The sequence below is a fragment of the Oenanthe melanoleuca genome, chromosome 2, assembly GCF_029582105.1.
Source record: "Oenanthe melanoleuca isolate GR-GAL-2019-014 chromosome 2, OMel1.0, whole genome shotgun sequence".
Classification (NCBI taxonomy): Eukaryota; Metazoa; Chordata; class Aves; order Passeriformes; family Muscicapidae; genus Oenanthe; species Oenanthe melanoleuca.
The window spans coordinates 148,213,726-148,230,994 of NC_079335.1; the positions used below are offsets into that span (position 1 = coordinate 148,213,726).

The 17,269-nt window shown below is 49.2% G+C and overlaps 2 protein-coding genes across 3 annotated transcripts in view; both read left to right on the forward strand.

Moving 5' to 3' along the window:
- The first annotated feature begins 19 nt into the window (after positions 1 to 19).
- Positions 20 to 4,937, forward strand: CHPF2 (chondroitin polymerizing factor 2). Of its 2 annotated transcripts, none has more exons than XM_056485316.1 (4): positions 20 to 525; positions 1,992 to 2,556; positions 2,990 to 3,172; positions 3,453 to 4,937. In XM_056485316.1, exons 1-4 carry the CDS (start codon positions 254 to 256, stop codon positions 4,713 to 4,715), a joined length of 2,283 nt encoding a protein of 760 aa, XP_056341291.1. In that variant the 5' UTR covers positions 20 to 253; the 3' UTR covers positions 4,716 to 4,937. The 2 variants fall into 2 exon arrangements, with proteins under 2 accessions (XP_056341291.1, XP_056341292.1); XM_056485317.1 differs by having other exon boundaries at positions 270 to 525; positions 1,958 to 2,556.
- Positions 4,938 to 11,925: 6,988 nt separating this feature from the next.
- The window catches only part of SMARCD3 (SWI/SNF related, matrix associated, actin dependent regulator of chromatin, subfamily d, member 3), a 78,185-nt gene continuing 72,841 nt past the window's right edge, over positions 11,926 to 17,269 (forward strand). Inside the window, exons 1-2 of the mRNA XM_056483937.1 lie at positions 11,926 to 12,642; positions 14,017 to 14,206. The gene's annotated coding sequence lies outside the window, so the exon portion shown is untranslated. The remainder of the gene's footprint in view (positions 12,643 to 14,016; positions 14,207 to 17,269) is intronic.

Sequence of the window (17,269 nt, forward strand, 5' to 3'; positions counted from 1 at the left end):
CGCCAGGCACCATCGAGAGCGGGGCGGAAGCGGAAGCGCGCGGGGCGATGCGGCAGGTGAGGTGGCAGCGGCGGAGTGCGGCCGGGCTGGAGCCGCCGTCACTCCCCGCGGCCCCGGTTCGGAACTCCGGGTCGTCCTCCGTCCTGTCACCGTCCTGCGGGTAACAGAGCCCTGGGGCCGCCGCTCCCGAGCGCCCCGCGCCCGCCATGTCCTGCGGCTTCCCCGTGAGCTCGGCCGCGCCGTAGCTGCCGCGATGCGCCTGGGTGCGGTTCTCAGCGCGCTGCGGCCCGCGCTGCCTCTCTTGCTCGGGCTGTCCCTGGGCTGCAGCCTGAGCCTCCTGCGCGCCTCCTGGAGCCATGGCGCGGCTGAGGAGCGCTGTCTGGCACCGGGCCCGCCCGCGCCGCCCGCCCGCGGGGCTGCGCCCGAGGCAGCGGAGGGGAGGCCGGGCCCGGGCCACGAGGACTTCAGGCCCCGGATTGTGCCGTATTACAGAGACCCCAACAAGCCTTACAAAAAAGTGCTCAGGTAAGTTATGTTTTTTCTGGCCTGGATTTCCTTCAAGCAAAATATCCTCGTGGGAAGCTCTCAATCTTCGTGTGAGTGAACAGGTTCAAGGTGAAATTTGCTGTTTGAAATAGGTTCTGTAGTAAGAGCATAGTGCACTGGAAATGGAGCAGCCAAGAAGGATGGAGAGAGACTGTTTAACAAGGACATGGAATGATGGGAAAAAGGGGGAATGACTTCAAACTGAAGTGGAGTAGGTTTAGATTAGATATTAGGAAGAAAGGCTTTCCTGTGAGGATGGCAAAGCACTGGCACAGGTTACCCAGAGGAGTTGTGGCTGCCTCATCCTGGAAGTGTCCAAAGCAGGGTTGGACAGGGTTTAGAGCACCCTGGTCTAGTGGAAGATGTCTCTGCCTGTGGCAGGATGTTTGAATTAGATAATGTTGAAGGTCTTCCATCCCAGACCATTCTGGGATTCTGTGGTTGTTTTGTTGCTCATGTTTAATAGAACATGTTTAATTATTTTTCAGAACTTGTTTTAACTGGTCTGCTTGTAGAGAAAATTTTGATCAATTAATCGTAGCATATGTGTTAAAGAAGTTTTCCTCCCTGACCATGCAGGAGCCACTCTGGACATCACACTGGCACTGCCCTAGGCTGTCAGTGTGGGGACTGAGGCTCCTTTGCAGCTGCAGCTCGAGTGACCCAGCAGGTGCCATGCTCAGCTCCTTCCACACTCCATGCTCGTACTGCCAGACAAGTTTCCGTGGCCCCAAGTTTCCTGTAGTAGTCCCTTTGGTTTCTCTAAGTATTTCACTTGTGGTGCAGCAACATCATAACAGCTCAGGGCAGTGCCTCTGAAGAGTGACCCTGAACAAAGGGCCTGCTGGACTTTTGTACCCTCACAGTCTCTGTGTATTCTCTTCATATGTTTCCTCACATTCCTCTTGGTGCAGTGGTGGTTTTTGGGCTGAAGTTCTTCCCATTGTTCACTGGGTGCTGCAGGGTTTTGTGCCATTTGTGAGGCCAAAGACCACCACCCATTGCTGGCTCATGGCCTGGGGCTTCAGTGATCTCCCAGCACCCAGGGCCCCAGCTGCTGCACCCCAGCACACCCCAGCACACCTCAGCCACCAGCACTAGAGACTCCTCAACAACCATTCCTGTGTTTTTATTGAGCATACCTGCTAAGCTGTACCTTGTACTAAACTCCAAGTGGTTAGCTCTGTGGTATTTTAATTTTAATCGCACCAGTACAGTTTTCTAGCTCAGATAGATAATGTGAGATTGCAGCTGCCTTGAAGGAAGCAAGTGTTTTTACAAAATGGGATTTTTATTAATGAGTCTTCTGTTAAAGCTCTATGACTAGGCTCTTTCAGCCTGGGAAGATTCCAGCAGTTGAAGACTTATCCCAAGTTACCATCATTCTTTGATTTTTTTTTTTCTTCTCCAGCTGTTTGTCATGTAGGTATGTACTTCCTTTACAGAACTCGCTACATCCAGACAGAATTGGGATTCCATGAGAGACTGTTCGTGGCGGTGCTGACCTCCAAGGCCACCCTGAACACATTGGCAGTGGCAGTGAACAAGACGGTGGCCCACCACTTCCCACGCCTGCTGTACTTCACCGGGCTGCGCAGTGCCAAGGTGCCCCATGGCATGGTGCTGGTGGCCCACGGTGACGAGAGGCCCATTTGGCTCATGTATGAGACCATGAACTATATCCATCAACACTTTGGTTCTGACTATGACTGGTTCTACATCATGCAGGATGACACCTATGCCCAAGCTGAACAGGTCAAGGCTCTGGTGACACACCTGAGTATTAACCAAGATGTGTACTTGGGGCGAGCGGAGGAATTCATCGGGGGAGATGAGCAGGCCCGTTACTGTCATGGGGGCTTTGGCTACCTGCTGTCCCGTAGCCTCTTGCTTAAGCTCCACCCACACCTGGACAGCTGTCGCAATGAGATCCTCAGTGTGCGCCCAGATGAGTGGCTGGGGCGTTGCATCATTGATTTCCTTGGCATCACTTGTGTTTCCCAGCTCCAGGTACTACCTCTCTTCTCAGGTTTTGTGTTAAGCTGAGCCTGACAAAGCCCAGAATCTCACTCGTTCTCTACTGCATAGCCAAGTGGCTTTTTTGTGAGTTGCAGATGGCTCTGTGCTATGGCAGGCTTGGGGGAGGGGGCCTAGAATCAGAGCTGGGATGTTGCGGGAGAGAGCACACACAAGATTTAATTTTGAACCTTACTAGCATGGCTGATTCACAGGTTTTTTGAAGGCAGGATGAAGGTTATGTTGGTACTGAGAAGCAACTGGGAATGCAGTGCAGGGTGGGAGGGGCAACTTATCCCTTTTTTTTTTTTTTTCCTGGGTACTACAGTCAGTATGGAAAGAGCAGCAGATGTGTGTCTGTGGTGAGGAAAAGCTGCTGTGTGAACTCAAGTTCCATGCCAGTCTTTCTGGCTTTTGTCTGCTTCAGGGCCAGCATTATCACACTTATGAACTGGCCAAGAATACTGAACCAGAGAAGGAGGAAGAAGAGGAGTTCCAAGCAGCTCTTGCAGTGCACCCTGTTTCTGACATGACCCTGATGTACCGGCTGCACAAGCAGTTCAGCAGGATCCAGTTGGACAGAGTCTATCAGGAGATTGAGGACCTCCAGGTATGTGATGAGGGTTACCTGCAAAAACTCCTTGACCAAACAGATTTCCTTCATTTTCAGCACATTGGAGGAGGATCATCGCTTCTGTTTGTGGGCAACTGTCAGCCAGACCCAGGCTATAGTCCCTTGTCTCAGAAACAGCACTTCTGATACCGTGTAACCCAAAACTCATGCAACACTACCCATGTACAGATGTGGGTGGTGAGATGGGCCTGGGGAGGAGCTGGCCTAGACCTCTTTGAGAACATAGTGGTGATCAGTTTGTGTTCTCTTTGCACAGATGCAGATCAGGAACCTGACAGCACTGACCCCTGCAGGTGAGGCAGGTGTGACCTGGCCTGTGGGCATTAACGCCCCATTCCTTCCAAAGTCCCGTTTTGAGGTGATCAGCTGGGACTACTTCACGGAACAGCACCTGTTCTCCTGTGCTGACGGCTCCCCAAAGTGTGAGCTCTCTGGAGCCAGTAAGGCAGACGTCAGTGAAATCATCGAGTCTGCGGTGGAGCAGCTGAACCATCTGTACCAGCCCCTGCTCCGCTTCAGCAAGCGGCAGCTGCTCAACGGCTACCGGCGCTTCGACCCCACGCGGGGCATGGAGTACACCCTGGACCTGCTCCTGGAGGCCGCCACCCAGAAGGGTCACAGTCATGTTCTGGCCAAGCGGGTGAGCTTGGTACGACCCTTAAGTAAGGTGGAAATTATTCCCATGCCATATGTGACAGAGGCCACACGCGTGCAACTGGTGCTTCCCTTGACAGTGCAGGACCTAGATTTTGTGGCCAACTTCCTGGATATGTTTGCTATGAACACACTGGACACACACGATAATGCCTTGCTGACTTTGCTTTTTATCTACCATCCCTATGATGCCCAGAGAGTTGGTCAGGTGGATGTTTTTGCTGGAGTCAAAGCCATGGTAGGAGAGCTGGAGAAACGCTATGCAGAAGTTAAAATCCCGTGGATTAGTGTTAAAACAGAGGTGCCATCACAAGTGAAGCTCATGGACATAGTCTCAAAGAAGCACCCTGTGGACACACTGTTTTTCTTGGCCAGCGTCTGGACAGAAATCAACATGGAGTTTCTGAACCGCTGCCGCATGAATACCATCAGCAACTGGCAGGTCTTTTTCCCTGTGCATTTCCAGGAGTTCAACCCCACACTGGTGTACCGTGGTGAGCAGACAGCATCCTCCAACACTGACTTCCTGAGAGATGGGCATTTTGACAGACATTCCTTTGCTGAGGCCTGCTTTTATAATTCTGACTATATGACAGCACGTACCAAGCTCGCAGCTGATATCCTGGACCGAGATGAGGTGCTGGAGAGCATGGAGGTATTTGATGTGTTCCTCCACTACTCTGGCCTGCACCTGTTCAGGGCTGTGGAGCCGGGGCTGGTGCAGAAATACACACTGAGAAGCTGCAATCCCCGGCTCAGTGAGGAGCTGTACCACCGCTGTGTGCTTAGTAACTTGGAAGGACTTGCATCCCGCTCACATTTAGCCATGGCTCTCTTTGAGCAGGAGCAGGCCAACAGCACTTGAGAGATGAGAAACATCAGGAGCTTCTCAGCACCTTAACACTTGGCACTTTCCATCCCCTTCCCAGCCTTGCCATGGGTGAAGGGTGTATAAGGTCAAGGGAGGACAAAGACTTTCCCGGACCTACTCTGAGGCACATTGGCTGTGGAATGAGGCTGTTTCAGTAGAGGGGGTTTGGTTGGTTTTTGGATTTTTTTTTTTAAATAAATTTAATTTTCTTTCCAGGCAGAATAATGTCGTCACTTGTAAACTTTGCAGCCTCTGGGATGAGGGAGGTAAACAAGCTGTAGAATGGATCTTACTTAAAGCTATGTAATTCTGCTGAGCAGTGCAGGGAGTGAGTGAGTATGAGCTGTGTACTGGACTAAGTTACCTTGACTGTGCTACCCTCAGGGCTGTTGCTGCACCCTCCTGTGTGTTTATGCATTTCACTTTTTCAAGAGGCATAAACGCAGCTTGTCTGGTTTAGCTGGACAAAGCTCTTCAACCACTTTCACTTTTGTGGTTTTGGCACTTCCACAGCTGCAGAGTGTTTAAATATCTTGGGGATATTTATCCACACTGCAGAGTGTTTAAATATCTAGGGGATGGAGACTCCATAGTTCCTCCCAGCAGTATGTTCCAGTGGATAGTAACTTTTACAGTTCAAAACTTCTTTCTCCTGTTTAAATGAAATTTCTTGCATTTCAGTTTGTGCCCATTGCTTCTCTCAGCATCACTGGACACCACTGAGTAGCAGCTGTTTATTTCTTCCTTACAGTTTCCCATTACTGACACACAAATGGATGAGACTGCCCGGAGCCTGTTCTCCAGATGAAACAGTCCCAGCTCTTGCAGTCTCACTGTTAGTTCAAACACTCATTACTCAACATTTCCACATTCCTTTAGTGGACCAGCTCCAGTATGTCCATGTCTGTCTTGAATTGGAAAGCCCAGACTGGACACAGCACTCATGAGTCTTGAGAGGATCATGTCTCACGTGTGCTAAGGAGACAATCACTGTCCTTGACTTGCTGGCCACAGTTTTCTGCTGCAGCCCAGGGTACTATTGGCCACCTTTGTTCTGAGGGGATGCTTACGCTGGCTTATGTTTAGTTTGGTATCCACCAGGACATCACTAATACTTTTACTTTTTCAGCTTTCTAGCATCATCTCTCCAGCCAACATCCCAGAAATCAAAGCCCAAAACCCTGATGTGAGCTTGTGAATTTATGTGATAAGCCAGCAAGTGTGACTGACCCTGTTCATCACTGCAGAGTCACTGCTGAAGGAGAGAGGTTGTATTTGCTACACTCATCTCATGAGGTGAGAGAGGTGAAGGTCTGGTGTTGGCATCAAAAGAAATACTGAAAAATTAGAAAATCTTAAAAGTAGTATTCTAAGTCAGGAACATTGGTTCAAATTGGATAGAAATCTCAGATTATTTAACAAGTAAAGCATGTTTCAGTTGCATTTATATTAGAAGAACACAGATCTCTGCAGTGCCACATATGGGGATACGTGTTTGTTGCTAAGTGCACGAAGCAGAGCAATGCAGAGTCCCCAGGCAGATGTAAAGGAGAGCCCTTTATTGCAAAGAACAGGCCTTTTTAAGCTGTTAGCGGTTACACTCCATCCTAGCATAACATATGTAATTCAACTAACTCCCATTCACCATGATATGAGCACATAATGGTTGTATAACTTGTTTTTCCACCTCCAATTCAGATGAGTCACTTTCCCATAGTCCTCTTCTACTTAAACAAAGTAGCAGGCCTGAGCCATGATTTTGCAAGGTTAACAAGGCCCTTATTTTATAAAGTTTTGCCTATATGCAACATCTAAGCACACATGGACACAATGAGGACAAGGGCAATTACCTGGGATACCTTTTATTATTGTGATGGTTGTTGTGCACGAGGAAGTCCTGATCCATTATGATCTGAGAAGGAAAGAGATTCAGGCTGTGCAGGGTGCTATTTAAAGTATGATGTGTGAGAGCTAACATGATAGAATAGTGTACATCATCTCACATCCTTTAGATGTGGGGAACCCCAAGTGGGCTGCTGACCCACACCCAGCATGCCCTGCAGGCCCCACCGTGGGTGCTGGTTCTCCCTTTTTTTGCCATTCAAGCCATTATAAGAGTGAAAGAAGATGACTCTGTCATTCCTGCTGTCAGACAGAAAGGATGTTTGCATGAGAATTTTTTGCTTCACTGTTAGACAAAATCCAGGCTATATGAGTGACAGAATGGCTGGGCATGACCAAGAGCTGCCACAGGCCTTTCTGTATGATGAGTTGGCTGTGGCTGTGTGGTGGGCAAGGGATCTGTGCAGCAAGCCCAGGTGTGGCTGTTGTCCTGTGAGCAGCAAAGGCCTGTGTGTGCTCAGGTTCACATCTCCTTGGGATGCAGCAACTGCCAGGTGGGATCATGTGCCAGGGCAGAGATGGACAGAGTGACAACTCCAGTGTTGCTCACCTTGGGGATGGTGTGCTCATCTTGAATGCAAAAGGGATTCTGGTGTATGAAAAAGAACATCCTGGTGTCATTGAGGATGCGGAGCTTGTAATTGCATGTTTCAGGACAGTTGTAATATCCAAGGAAAATTCCTTGCATCATTGTTCTACATAACACATCTGGAAGCACTGGGTGCTGTAAGAAATGAAGCAAGCAGCAGATCTTCTACACAGGGAAGATCTTGTCATGCCACCAAGCTGAGCATTAACCTGGGAGAGATGCAGGAACTGGCTGTCAGGAATTGCTGACTGGGAGCTGTAGGGGATATGATAGGTGGGGATGTAAAACAAGCTGCTGAAGGAAAGGGTTTAAAATTACATAGGGCAAGAATCATTAGTAAGTTTTCATTAGAGAAGAAAGAATCATGGGAAACAGGGTAGTGGATGTAAACCAACAGCCAGGAATGTTCCCAACTTGTTGACAAGTCCCTGTTTGTGTCAGGGCATGTCAGGTGATGATGCAACAGTACACAGAACTTTAAATTCTTAAGAGCCTCTTATATCTTGGGAGAAAACTGAGGGAAGCTGGAAGCTGATTCTTCTATTTTTTACAATCCAGCTCTGTGGGAAAGGCAGGAAATACTGCCAGCAAATTGCCCATTCTATAAGCTAGGGATTCTGGTTTTTACCTGAGGGACAGTTCTCCAGCCAATGTTGTTTGCACTTAATTGATTATTTGGAAGCATATATATGACCTCTACAAAGAAAATCAGCTCATTATGTAAAAATAAGCAAAAAAGTCATGAAGAGAAAATAATAGTGAAGTTGAGTGTGTAGCAGAGTAATGCTCTTCACACAGACTTTTGTCTTGGAACAGTCAAATGCAAACTTAGGTGCTTGAGGAAGATGGTGTATCCTCCAGAAAGGACTGTATGTTAAAAAAAGGTAAGTCTGTAAAGAAATTTACTGTATTAAAGTGCAAGCAGCTTCATTTTTCTTGGACCCTCTGTTTCAGACACTGAAATCCAGGCTCTGTCCTAGCCCTGTAGAGTACAGATTTAAGATATGGTATAAGAGATCTTTGCAGGTATACAGTCTGGGGGAAACAGATGCTGTTCATGTGAGACAGCAAGAAGGGCCCTGGTGGCGTAAAACACAGCCTATTTTAAGGCTCTAGGGAACAGAGAAAAGAAGAATGTCTGAGGTTCACAAGACTTACCTGAAGATTGTAAGAAGCATTTTACAGTGTGAGATGCAGAACTCTTGTAAGACAAGGGGTAAACTGGGTTTAATGGTTTTAAACTAGAAGAAGGTAGATGCAGACTAGATGCAAGAGAGACCATTCGTAAAATGAGGCTGGAAAGCACTGGCACAGGTTGCCCCAAGAACCTCATCCATGGAAGTCTCCAAGGCCAGGTTGAATGGGACTTGGGGTGACCTTATTATGAGTTGGAGATGTCCCCATCCATGGCAGGGTGGCACTAGATGGCCTTGAAATGTCCCTCCCAATCCAAGCCTTGCTATGATTCTGTGAACTCTTAGAAGGTTGTGAGTGATCTGATTAGGTTGTGTAAGTACATGTACTAAGTGAAAACACTGGATACTAAAGCAGTTTTTAGTTGTCCACGGGTAAGGCATGACTGCAGCAGATTAATTCCAAAGGAAAACAGGCACATGCTTTCAGTGCTGAAAGTGAGTAGCTAGTGGAATTAGTGGTAACTTTTCCAGTGTGCTAAAATTTACTTTGTTTGTGTAAGAGATTGTTGGAGGCAAGTGTGAAATTGTCAAATGTAAGTGGGTAGAGTAAGTCCTTCATGGCCTTAAATTTCATGACTGTCACTATATAGTGGATGAAATTTGCAAAAAAGAAATCTATCAAAAGCTGTTAAATGCACAGCCAAAACCTCTGGCACAGCAGGTCTGTCTGAATTACAAATCTGTAAGAGATAGGAGAGCTGTCAGGGAGGGAGCATTCTTTGTCTACCCTATTTTTGTGATTTTTTCCTAGGCAGACAGTGATGACCACTGTCAGGGACAGGGTAAATGAGTCAGGTGTGCTTATGATTTGACTCTGTGCCATCATTTTTGTCTCTTGTGCTAAAAAGACTGATCTTTTTCATGGGTGCACTTTAGTTCAGCCAGAAATTATGAACTATGTGAGCATTGTGGTGCAGAGTCTGTACTACTGTGGGGTCATGTACTGGTGAGGAAGACAAATTACCATGAATGTCATGTGTGATCTTGTAGCCTTGAAGAAATGCACACCCTTATGTGGTGTCTCTGCTTTCTCCAACATGCACTGGGTGTATTTACTTTTGTGTATACTTCACTTTGTTTGGGGTCCACAGCAATGGATATTTTTCTTCCTTTCTTGAGCTGTGAAGACAATTTCATCCATTGCATGTTTTAGACTGGCTGACATATCCTGTTGGAATAATCTGTTGATCCTAGAGAAGGATGTGTAGTGTATGTTAGAATGACAAGAAGCTTCTGTCCCAGCTGCATTTTTAACTTCAAGAAACTGGTAAAAATAGACTCTCCACCTTCTCATCTGTGACAGAGCTGCTACTCTATCCCAAATTAATAAGTACACTTTAAAAAAAACCAAAAACAAACAAACCCAGATGGTGTGAACTCAGATTCATGGTGTCCATCAGTCTTCTCCAAGACTGGAATATAAATGATGTGCCTCTGCCATGTGCCTGGACGAGTAGCCCATCCCCCTTGGAGGATCTGCCAGGGTGGCCTCCCCTCTGCTCCCTGGGGCACACCTGAGCAGCAGTTCAGGTCCTTCACTCAGTCACAGCTCACAAGCTGCTTCACCCCAAAGTGCTGCAGAGCCAATTCCCAGCACACTGGAGAGTGCAACCCCGATCTTGCAGATGGTCTGAGCTGCTTCACAGTAATTCTGGAGTTGCTGTTGGTCACTTGAGATGAGCAGACAGAGGACAGGATGCTCTCATTAACACGTGCATTTCCCCAGCTACAGCAGGGTATTCTTGCTTAGCATACTCCATTCCCAACTCCAGCACAGAGTTCTTTTCATAGGAGCTTGCTGTCTTCTATTTGGCTTTCAGCATTGCCTTTTCACACATCCATTGTGAAGTATTCTGCGGAGCACTGCAGAGCATGTGCAGGTGCTGGCTGCCAGCTTGGTCTCAAGCCAGGAGCCATGGCCTGAACCCCGCTGTACCAGCTGCTTTCATGTCCCACTGCCCCAGGGCTCTCTACTCCCTAGACCTGTACTTCAGCTAAGGCAGCCACCCTCTCCCATTCCGATCTCTTTCCTGGATGTATAGGCACTTACTTATCTTCTCAGCATGCATGCTGAACTGTTGCTCATGGATTCTCAAAGGGGGCAATTTTCTGGTGACAGATACCACAGAAACTCATTTTCCATTTGCAACAGTGTTTTGCTGTCACAAATAACTGTAGGAAAAAGCTTGAAAATGTGACACAGAAAATGAAATAAAAAAGCCAAAAGCATGTGTACAGTCCCTTCTTAAAAACACCCACTGAGACTTAAATCCACCTTGTGATCTTCATCTTTCAGATTTGCACTGTTCTTGAGCATGTGAAGCTGTCAGGTTTGCTTGGCTCCTTGCAGGTGGAGCCCAGTCTTTCCACTGCTTCCTCACAGCTCCTTGGAACATCACCCTGAGGTATTCCCCGTCAGTGCTCATTCTGTCCAAACTTCCCTCCTCATCCCCATGGACTGCAGGGCTTTGGCAAATCACACTGAGGGTTCCTTCTGTTTGTCAAAGTGCAAGTCATAGAGATCTCTCCCTGGGTGTTTAAGAAGCAATTTTACTTTTCCTGTTAGAATTGACACTGCACCACAAACCCGTAGCCTGCCAGGCCCAGTACCCTCATCTTCACCTGTGCGGGCTGTGCTCGCTGTGCAGGCTGTGCTCGGTCCGGGCCGGTGCGGGCGGTGCGAGCTGTGCTCGGTGCGGGCCGTGATCGGTGCGGGCTGTGCTCGGCCCGGGCCTGTGCAGGCTGTGCTCGGGGCGGGCTGTGCTCGGCCCGGGCCGGTGCATGCTGTGCTCGCTGTGCGGGCTGTGCTCGGCACCGGGCGGGGCGGGCGCTCTGCGGCGGGCGCCGCGGCCCGGGGGCGATGCGGAGCGCGGACGGCAGGCGGCGCTGCGGAGCGCGCGGAGGCTGCGGCGGCGGCCCGGGAGCGCTGCGAGAGCGGCGGGGCTGCGGCGGCGGGGGCGGCAGGGGGCGGCGGTGAGTGCGGGGCGCCGAGTGCGGGGCTGGGGGCTGCGGCACAAGGGGGCTGCGGCGGGGGTGTGCGGCACTGGTGGGGAGAGAAGGGGGTGGCTGACAGCGACGGCGGCGGCGGACCTGAAGCCAGTCCGACCCTCTCTCGAGCTCCGTCGAGGCGGCAGAGCCGGGGCGGCCCGCGGGGCCGGGAGCGTGTGGGCGCCGCACCCACCTGTCCCCGGGAGGAGCTCCGCGCCGTTCCCGCGGGCTGGGAGCGGGCAGGGGCCGCGGCTGCACCGCCCTCCCGCCGCAGCGGCGGCGCTCCGCGGGGCCGGGCTCTCCGGTGCGGGACCGCGTCCCCGGTGCGGCGGCGAGCCGCGCTTCACCGACGGCCCCGGGCGCTCTCCGCAGCGCCGCGCGCGCGGCCAGCGGGAGCGGGGCACGGACGGGACGGGGATCGCCGCTCTGCCCCCCGGCCCGGCCCGGGCAGCTGCGAGACGCGCACGCCGGCGGGACCCCGGGCCGGGCACGGGCCCCGGGCAGGGCTCGCCGGCCGGAGACTGGGGGAGCCCGGGCGGACCCCGCGCCGCCGGTGGCGCCCGGCCGTGCCTCCTTCGTCCGCTCCCCGCGGAGCCCGAGCCGCCGCGGGGCCGCGCCGCGCTCTCTGGCCCTTGGGGCGGTGCTGCCTTGCAGGAACTCGGCTCGCTCGGAGAGCCAGGCAAAGGGGGAGCCCAGGGCTCATCTACCGCTCCCGAACATCAGCTGCAGCCCCCTCGGAAGGATCTCATTCAGCAGGCACTGACTTTGCCGAGACACACACCATCACTCTTCTGGATTTGCCCATCCTGCCCTGACACGGTCCATGCATCCTCTGGAGAGGAGGGTTCTCTCAACACCCTCTCCCTGGAGACACCTCAGCTCTGCCCTGCATCTGACTGCTGTCTCTGGTGCTCCAGGAACAACCAGCTTTTGAGAGAGTACTTGACTTGCTGCCTCTGAGACGCCCATCAGTTCTGTCTTCAGAGGGAGATACATGGCCCAAGATACTCTCTCAGGACTAACAGATCTGTGTCGGTGGGAGACCGATGCTCTGTGTGGCCTTCTGGAATATCTCCTGACTTCCCACACATGCAAGACATCTCGCTTTGGCACCAGGAGCTTGCTGCTGGAGATTGCTGCTCCTTCCCGCCCTCCTGATCCCTAAAGCCTGAACTCTTCTCCATTCCTCCATCACCGTGGTCTGAGGAGGATCCCTGTGTGCAAGCTGCTGCTGAGGGAAACCGAGGTAGAATTGAAATGAGGGACTGAGGAGCAAGCATTCACCAGTTAGCATGATCTGGGAGTGTGCATTATCCTTGCCTGGTGGTCTCAGCACTGCCCTCCTTGGAGAGACTGAATCCCCTCACCTCTCTGTGAGGAGAAACTTGCAGCTCAGCCTTGCCCCTGTGGCAGGGTGAGGACACTCAGCCTTTGCTCTCCTCCTTTTCCTCAGCGCTGCAGTAATCTTCCTTTCTGTGCCTCATGCACCCTCCCTTCTCACTTGTACTGCCTCCACTGCGGTGTTTGCCTCAGCCCTGCGTGCCTGGGCTCTGTCCTTCCTTGACTACAGCTCTGTTTCAGCAGAATTCACCATTATCTTCTTTTTGCTCTTTGTTCTTCCCTTTTCCTGACCCCACAAATCCAGAGCCTTGGTCCTGTCCCTGGTGGAGTTGCCCACTCTGCTCATGCTGCCTGGCACTGCCCAGGCTGCCACTGCAGTGCTCATGCTTCCTGTTCTTGCCTATCCATTCTTTGAACACTTGTTTCTATCTGCATGTCTAGGTGTGAGCTTGTGCTTGAGAATGCTGTGTGTGCTGGTTCTGAACTTGTTCTGCTGTAATGCTGCTTTCCTTCATCAGCTACAGTGCAGAGCTGTCAGGAGCAGCAGGGCTTTGTATGTGCAGGTTCAGCTCTTCCATGGAACAGGTGCCTTTTCCTTCTTAGCCTGGTTCATCTTCTTTGGGACCTATCATAGTGTGCAGACACTGGAGCTGCCTGGCTATGCCCTAAATCTGCAGGATCATTAATTATTCCTGTCTGCCACACTCTCCCTATCCTACAGCTAACGGCAGCTAATGGTACCTGATAAGATGCTGGAGTTTTCTGATCAGAGCTGAATTTTTTAAGGATGAAAGCAAGCTGACTTGGTTAGCTAAACTGGAATGCCTTCTCAAGATTGAGAACATCTGTGTGAGAAGATAACCTTGCTTCTTGGGACAGGCAAATTCTAGGGATCCACTCTAAACCTATCCACTCCGTGGTTCTTATCAGAGCCTGCTGAATATTTTGACAGGTTATAGGCAAGCAATGACCTTCATGTTCTTTCCAGACTCCACAGATACAAGCTGGGTCCTGTAAGGAAAGTGAAGAGCCCACATGGAGGGGCCAGTGCCCAGGCAAAACTGCTGTGCTGGCAGCCTGGACATTTACCTATATGCACAGTCTCCAGAAAAGTCCCAAACTACTATGCCAGTCTCATCTTCCCTTTCTTGCTCTTCTCCCCACTCTTTTTTTTCCCCCAAGTTGTGCTGCTTATGAAGTGTCTCATGGGTTTATGCTAAAACATTATTTTTATTGTATGTTACTTCCCTCTCACCCAGTATGTACTTTCTCTTTTCAGAGCTGGATCCAAATGCATCCTCAGCCTTCTGTCTTAGAGCTGTTTCTGCTTAAGGTCAATGAGAACACCTCCTGCTAATTCATCATGACATAATATCTGGTGTCCTGCTCCATCCACAGGATAAGTTTATTGCTTCCTCTTGGTCTACACAGATGTGACTCCAGGTGTTCAGCTGCCTTGTCTGGTACAGGTAGGTTTTAGCTCTTTGAAAAATTACCTGTTTTAGTCAGGAAGGATGTGTCTGTGCTTTGTACTGGGGATGGAAAATGTTTACCTTTGGGCATATGGGAAGTACTGTGTTGTGAAATAAGTCCTAAGGTGCCAGCTTGCTGCTGCTGACATAAACTGGTCATTTGAATAGGCAGTTACTTCTGTGGTAGTTTGTGCCAGTGCTGGCAGGAAGATACTGATCTGGCAGAGCAGACTGGCTCAGAGGAAGTGACACTGGAGGGTGCAGTGGCTAAGAGGAGGAGGAGTGATAGTAGTAGTAGGTATTCTTTGTGGCAATTCATTATTCCATTTGCCACAAATAAACAAGATTAGTTCTTGTCAGATGGTTATTGATCTGTGGGGTTCCCATGCTTCTCAGTGCAGGTTTAAATTAACTCTTCCCAGCTAGGAAGACTTCTTCAGTTCCTGCAGTTGCTGTATGGGCATTGGTCATCTCCATGATAAGGTGCTCAAATCTGCTACTCACATCTTCATTTTCTACCATTAGTTACATTCTTCTTGCTGCTTCCACTGTGAATATCCACCTGTAGCTACCTGTCTGTTTTCCCAGCCAGTACACAGCATGCCTGTGGGAGACTTTTGTTTTTGCCACACCTGGATTGGTGACTTCTCACCTTTCACAGCCTGCACAGGTCACCTCACTGGTAGTGTAAATTCTGTGGTGGAAGAAATGCAAACTATTTTGGCTTTGGAAATAAACAACCTAGGCTATAACAATTCTCACTGCAATTGGAAGGGCTTATATATGAAAACTCCTTCAGGTTTTTGATGAAGATAATGTTAACATTCCCTTCTCTTTGTGACTGGGTGAAATGTTGCCACAGTGGCTTCCAAGCAGAGCTTGGGCTAACATCTGGAATTTGGTGGACTCTCCTTGAATTGAACACCATTCCAGGAGCTTATCTCTTCTAGAAAGATGCAGCTGGAGGAATTGAATGGTTCTTATTTTAAACTGTAAAGGATTAAGATTTTGGGTGTTATACCAGGGGAGTTATCCAGGTTTTGCATTTTTATAGAAATGTCCTGAGTACATGGAAACAAGCAGGTATCTACAACTTATGTGCCTTTTCCTCTAGCTCACAAGGTTGCACTGTGTTCTCCACAGTGTTTTCATAATGCAGACACTGGCTAATAGGCCTTGTTCAGGGAATGTTCCTCAGAGGTCATCAGGTGAGGGGTGTTTGACATCCTGGGATGCCCTTGTCAAATGTTTCCAATATTCACTGAGTAAATGTGGAAGTGACAGTGATACTGTTGTTTCTGTACCTGGATGTGTTGGAGAGCACTGGCAGCTCCGTGCTGGACAAGAACCTCATGAATTTTATGAAAAGCTGTTTTAGTCTTCTTTCCATTTTTAAAAAAACTCTGCATTCATAGGTTCCAGAGTTTAAGAGAGAAACTTCCTATCCATTCGCTTCTGGCCTCTTACAGTCCTTCAGCCTTCTCTGTTTTCTGTACTGGCACAGAGGTGTTGTCTGTTCCAGTCTGTGATCAGTGCCCAAAACAAGAGATAGAAGCATTTCTCTCTGAACAGAACTAGCCTTAGCTAGCTTGAAGACCTTAGCTAGGCTGAAGAATTTGCTTGCTCCAAGGATGTCAGTGTAAGATTCTATTCAACATTGTATCTTTTCTCTTTTTTTACCCCAAATTTGGCACACTTACTCGCTGTGAATAAATTTTTAAAAATTACTTGTTTAAAGGTAGTTCAGCTCCTTTTGAGATCTTAAACTGCAGAGAGAAAACACAATTTAACAGTTATATATTCTTATATTTACAGGCACAGATATTGCACTGAAGTGGGAAATCATGCAAACTTAACTTTTCAGAAGCATGTGACCTTTGATTTGTAAATATGCTTTTTATGAGCACCTCCCCTATGGAGACAGGCTGAGAAAGTTGTGACTGTTCAGTCTGGGGAGGAGAAGGTTTTGTGGAAGTGTCTGAAGGGGCTGCAGGGAAGCTGGAGAGGGATTCTCCAGCTAATAGGAAAAGGAGTAATGGGTACAAATTGAAAAAGGAGAATGTAGGTTAGACATTAGGAAGACATTTTTTACTCTGAAGGTGGTTAGACACTGGAACAGGTTGCCTGTGGATGCCTGGACCCTGGCAGTGCTCAGAGTCAGGTTGGGTAATGCCTTGAGTGATGGGGTCTAGTGGGAGGCGTCCCTGCCCAGGGCAGAGGGGCTTGGCACTAAATGGTCCTCAAGTCCATTCCAGCCCCTTAACATTTTATGAGTCTAAGATGTGAAAGAAATTTGACTTCACTTGGTGAAATTGCAAAGCCCAACAAAGTGTGATATTGAAAATTTGTAAATTTTAAAAATTTAAACCAGTCATTTTCTCCTGGCAAAATACTATGATTCATGGCAGTGGCAGAATTTACAGTTAATAGGTGGTGTCTACATGGAATGGAATGTCTGTGTTTGCAGCTGTGAGACCAGTGAGGAATGACTTTAAAATGTTACTTGCCGATTTTTAAGATTTCCATTTTCATGGTAGAGAGAGGACATTGTGGAAGGTTATTTAAGGGGTTTTATTCTTGTTTGTTCCTTGAGATCATAGGGATAACCACATAGTAACTGAATGAGCTGGCAGCTGGTCACACTGTGTGGACAGGGGCCACTCTGAGCAGTTGCAGGAGAAAGTACAAAGCTGGTTCACTGTGGATCACAGAGGGGCAGAATGGTATGGGTTGGAAGGGACCTTCACACATCACCTAGTCACGTTCCAGTGTCTCACCTCACTCATTGTAAAAAATGTCTTCCTTAGGTCTAATCTAAAATTGCAGTATTTAAAACAGCAGTTCAAAAGCGTTGTCCCTTGTCCTGTCTCACAGGCCTTGGTAAAAGGTCTCTCTCTGTCTTTCTTGTAAGCCCCCTTTAAATACTGAAAAGCTGCAAGAAAATCTCCCTGGAGCCTTCTCTTTCCAGGTGGAATACCCTTGTCTCTCTCAGCCCATCTCCAGAGCACCTCTGGGCCTGATCCATGTTTGTTTGTACTGTGGGCCACAGGTGAGTCTGGC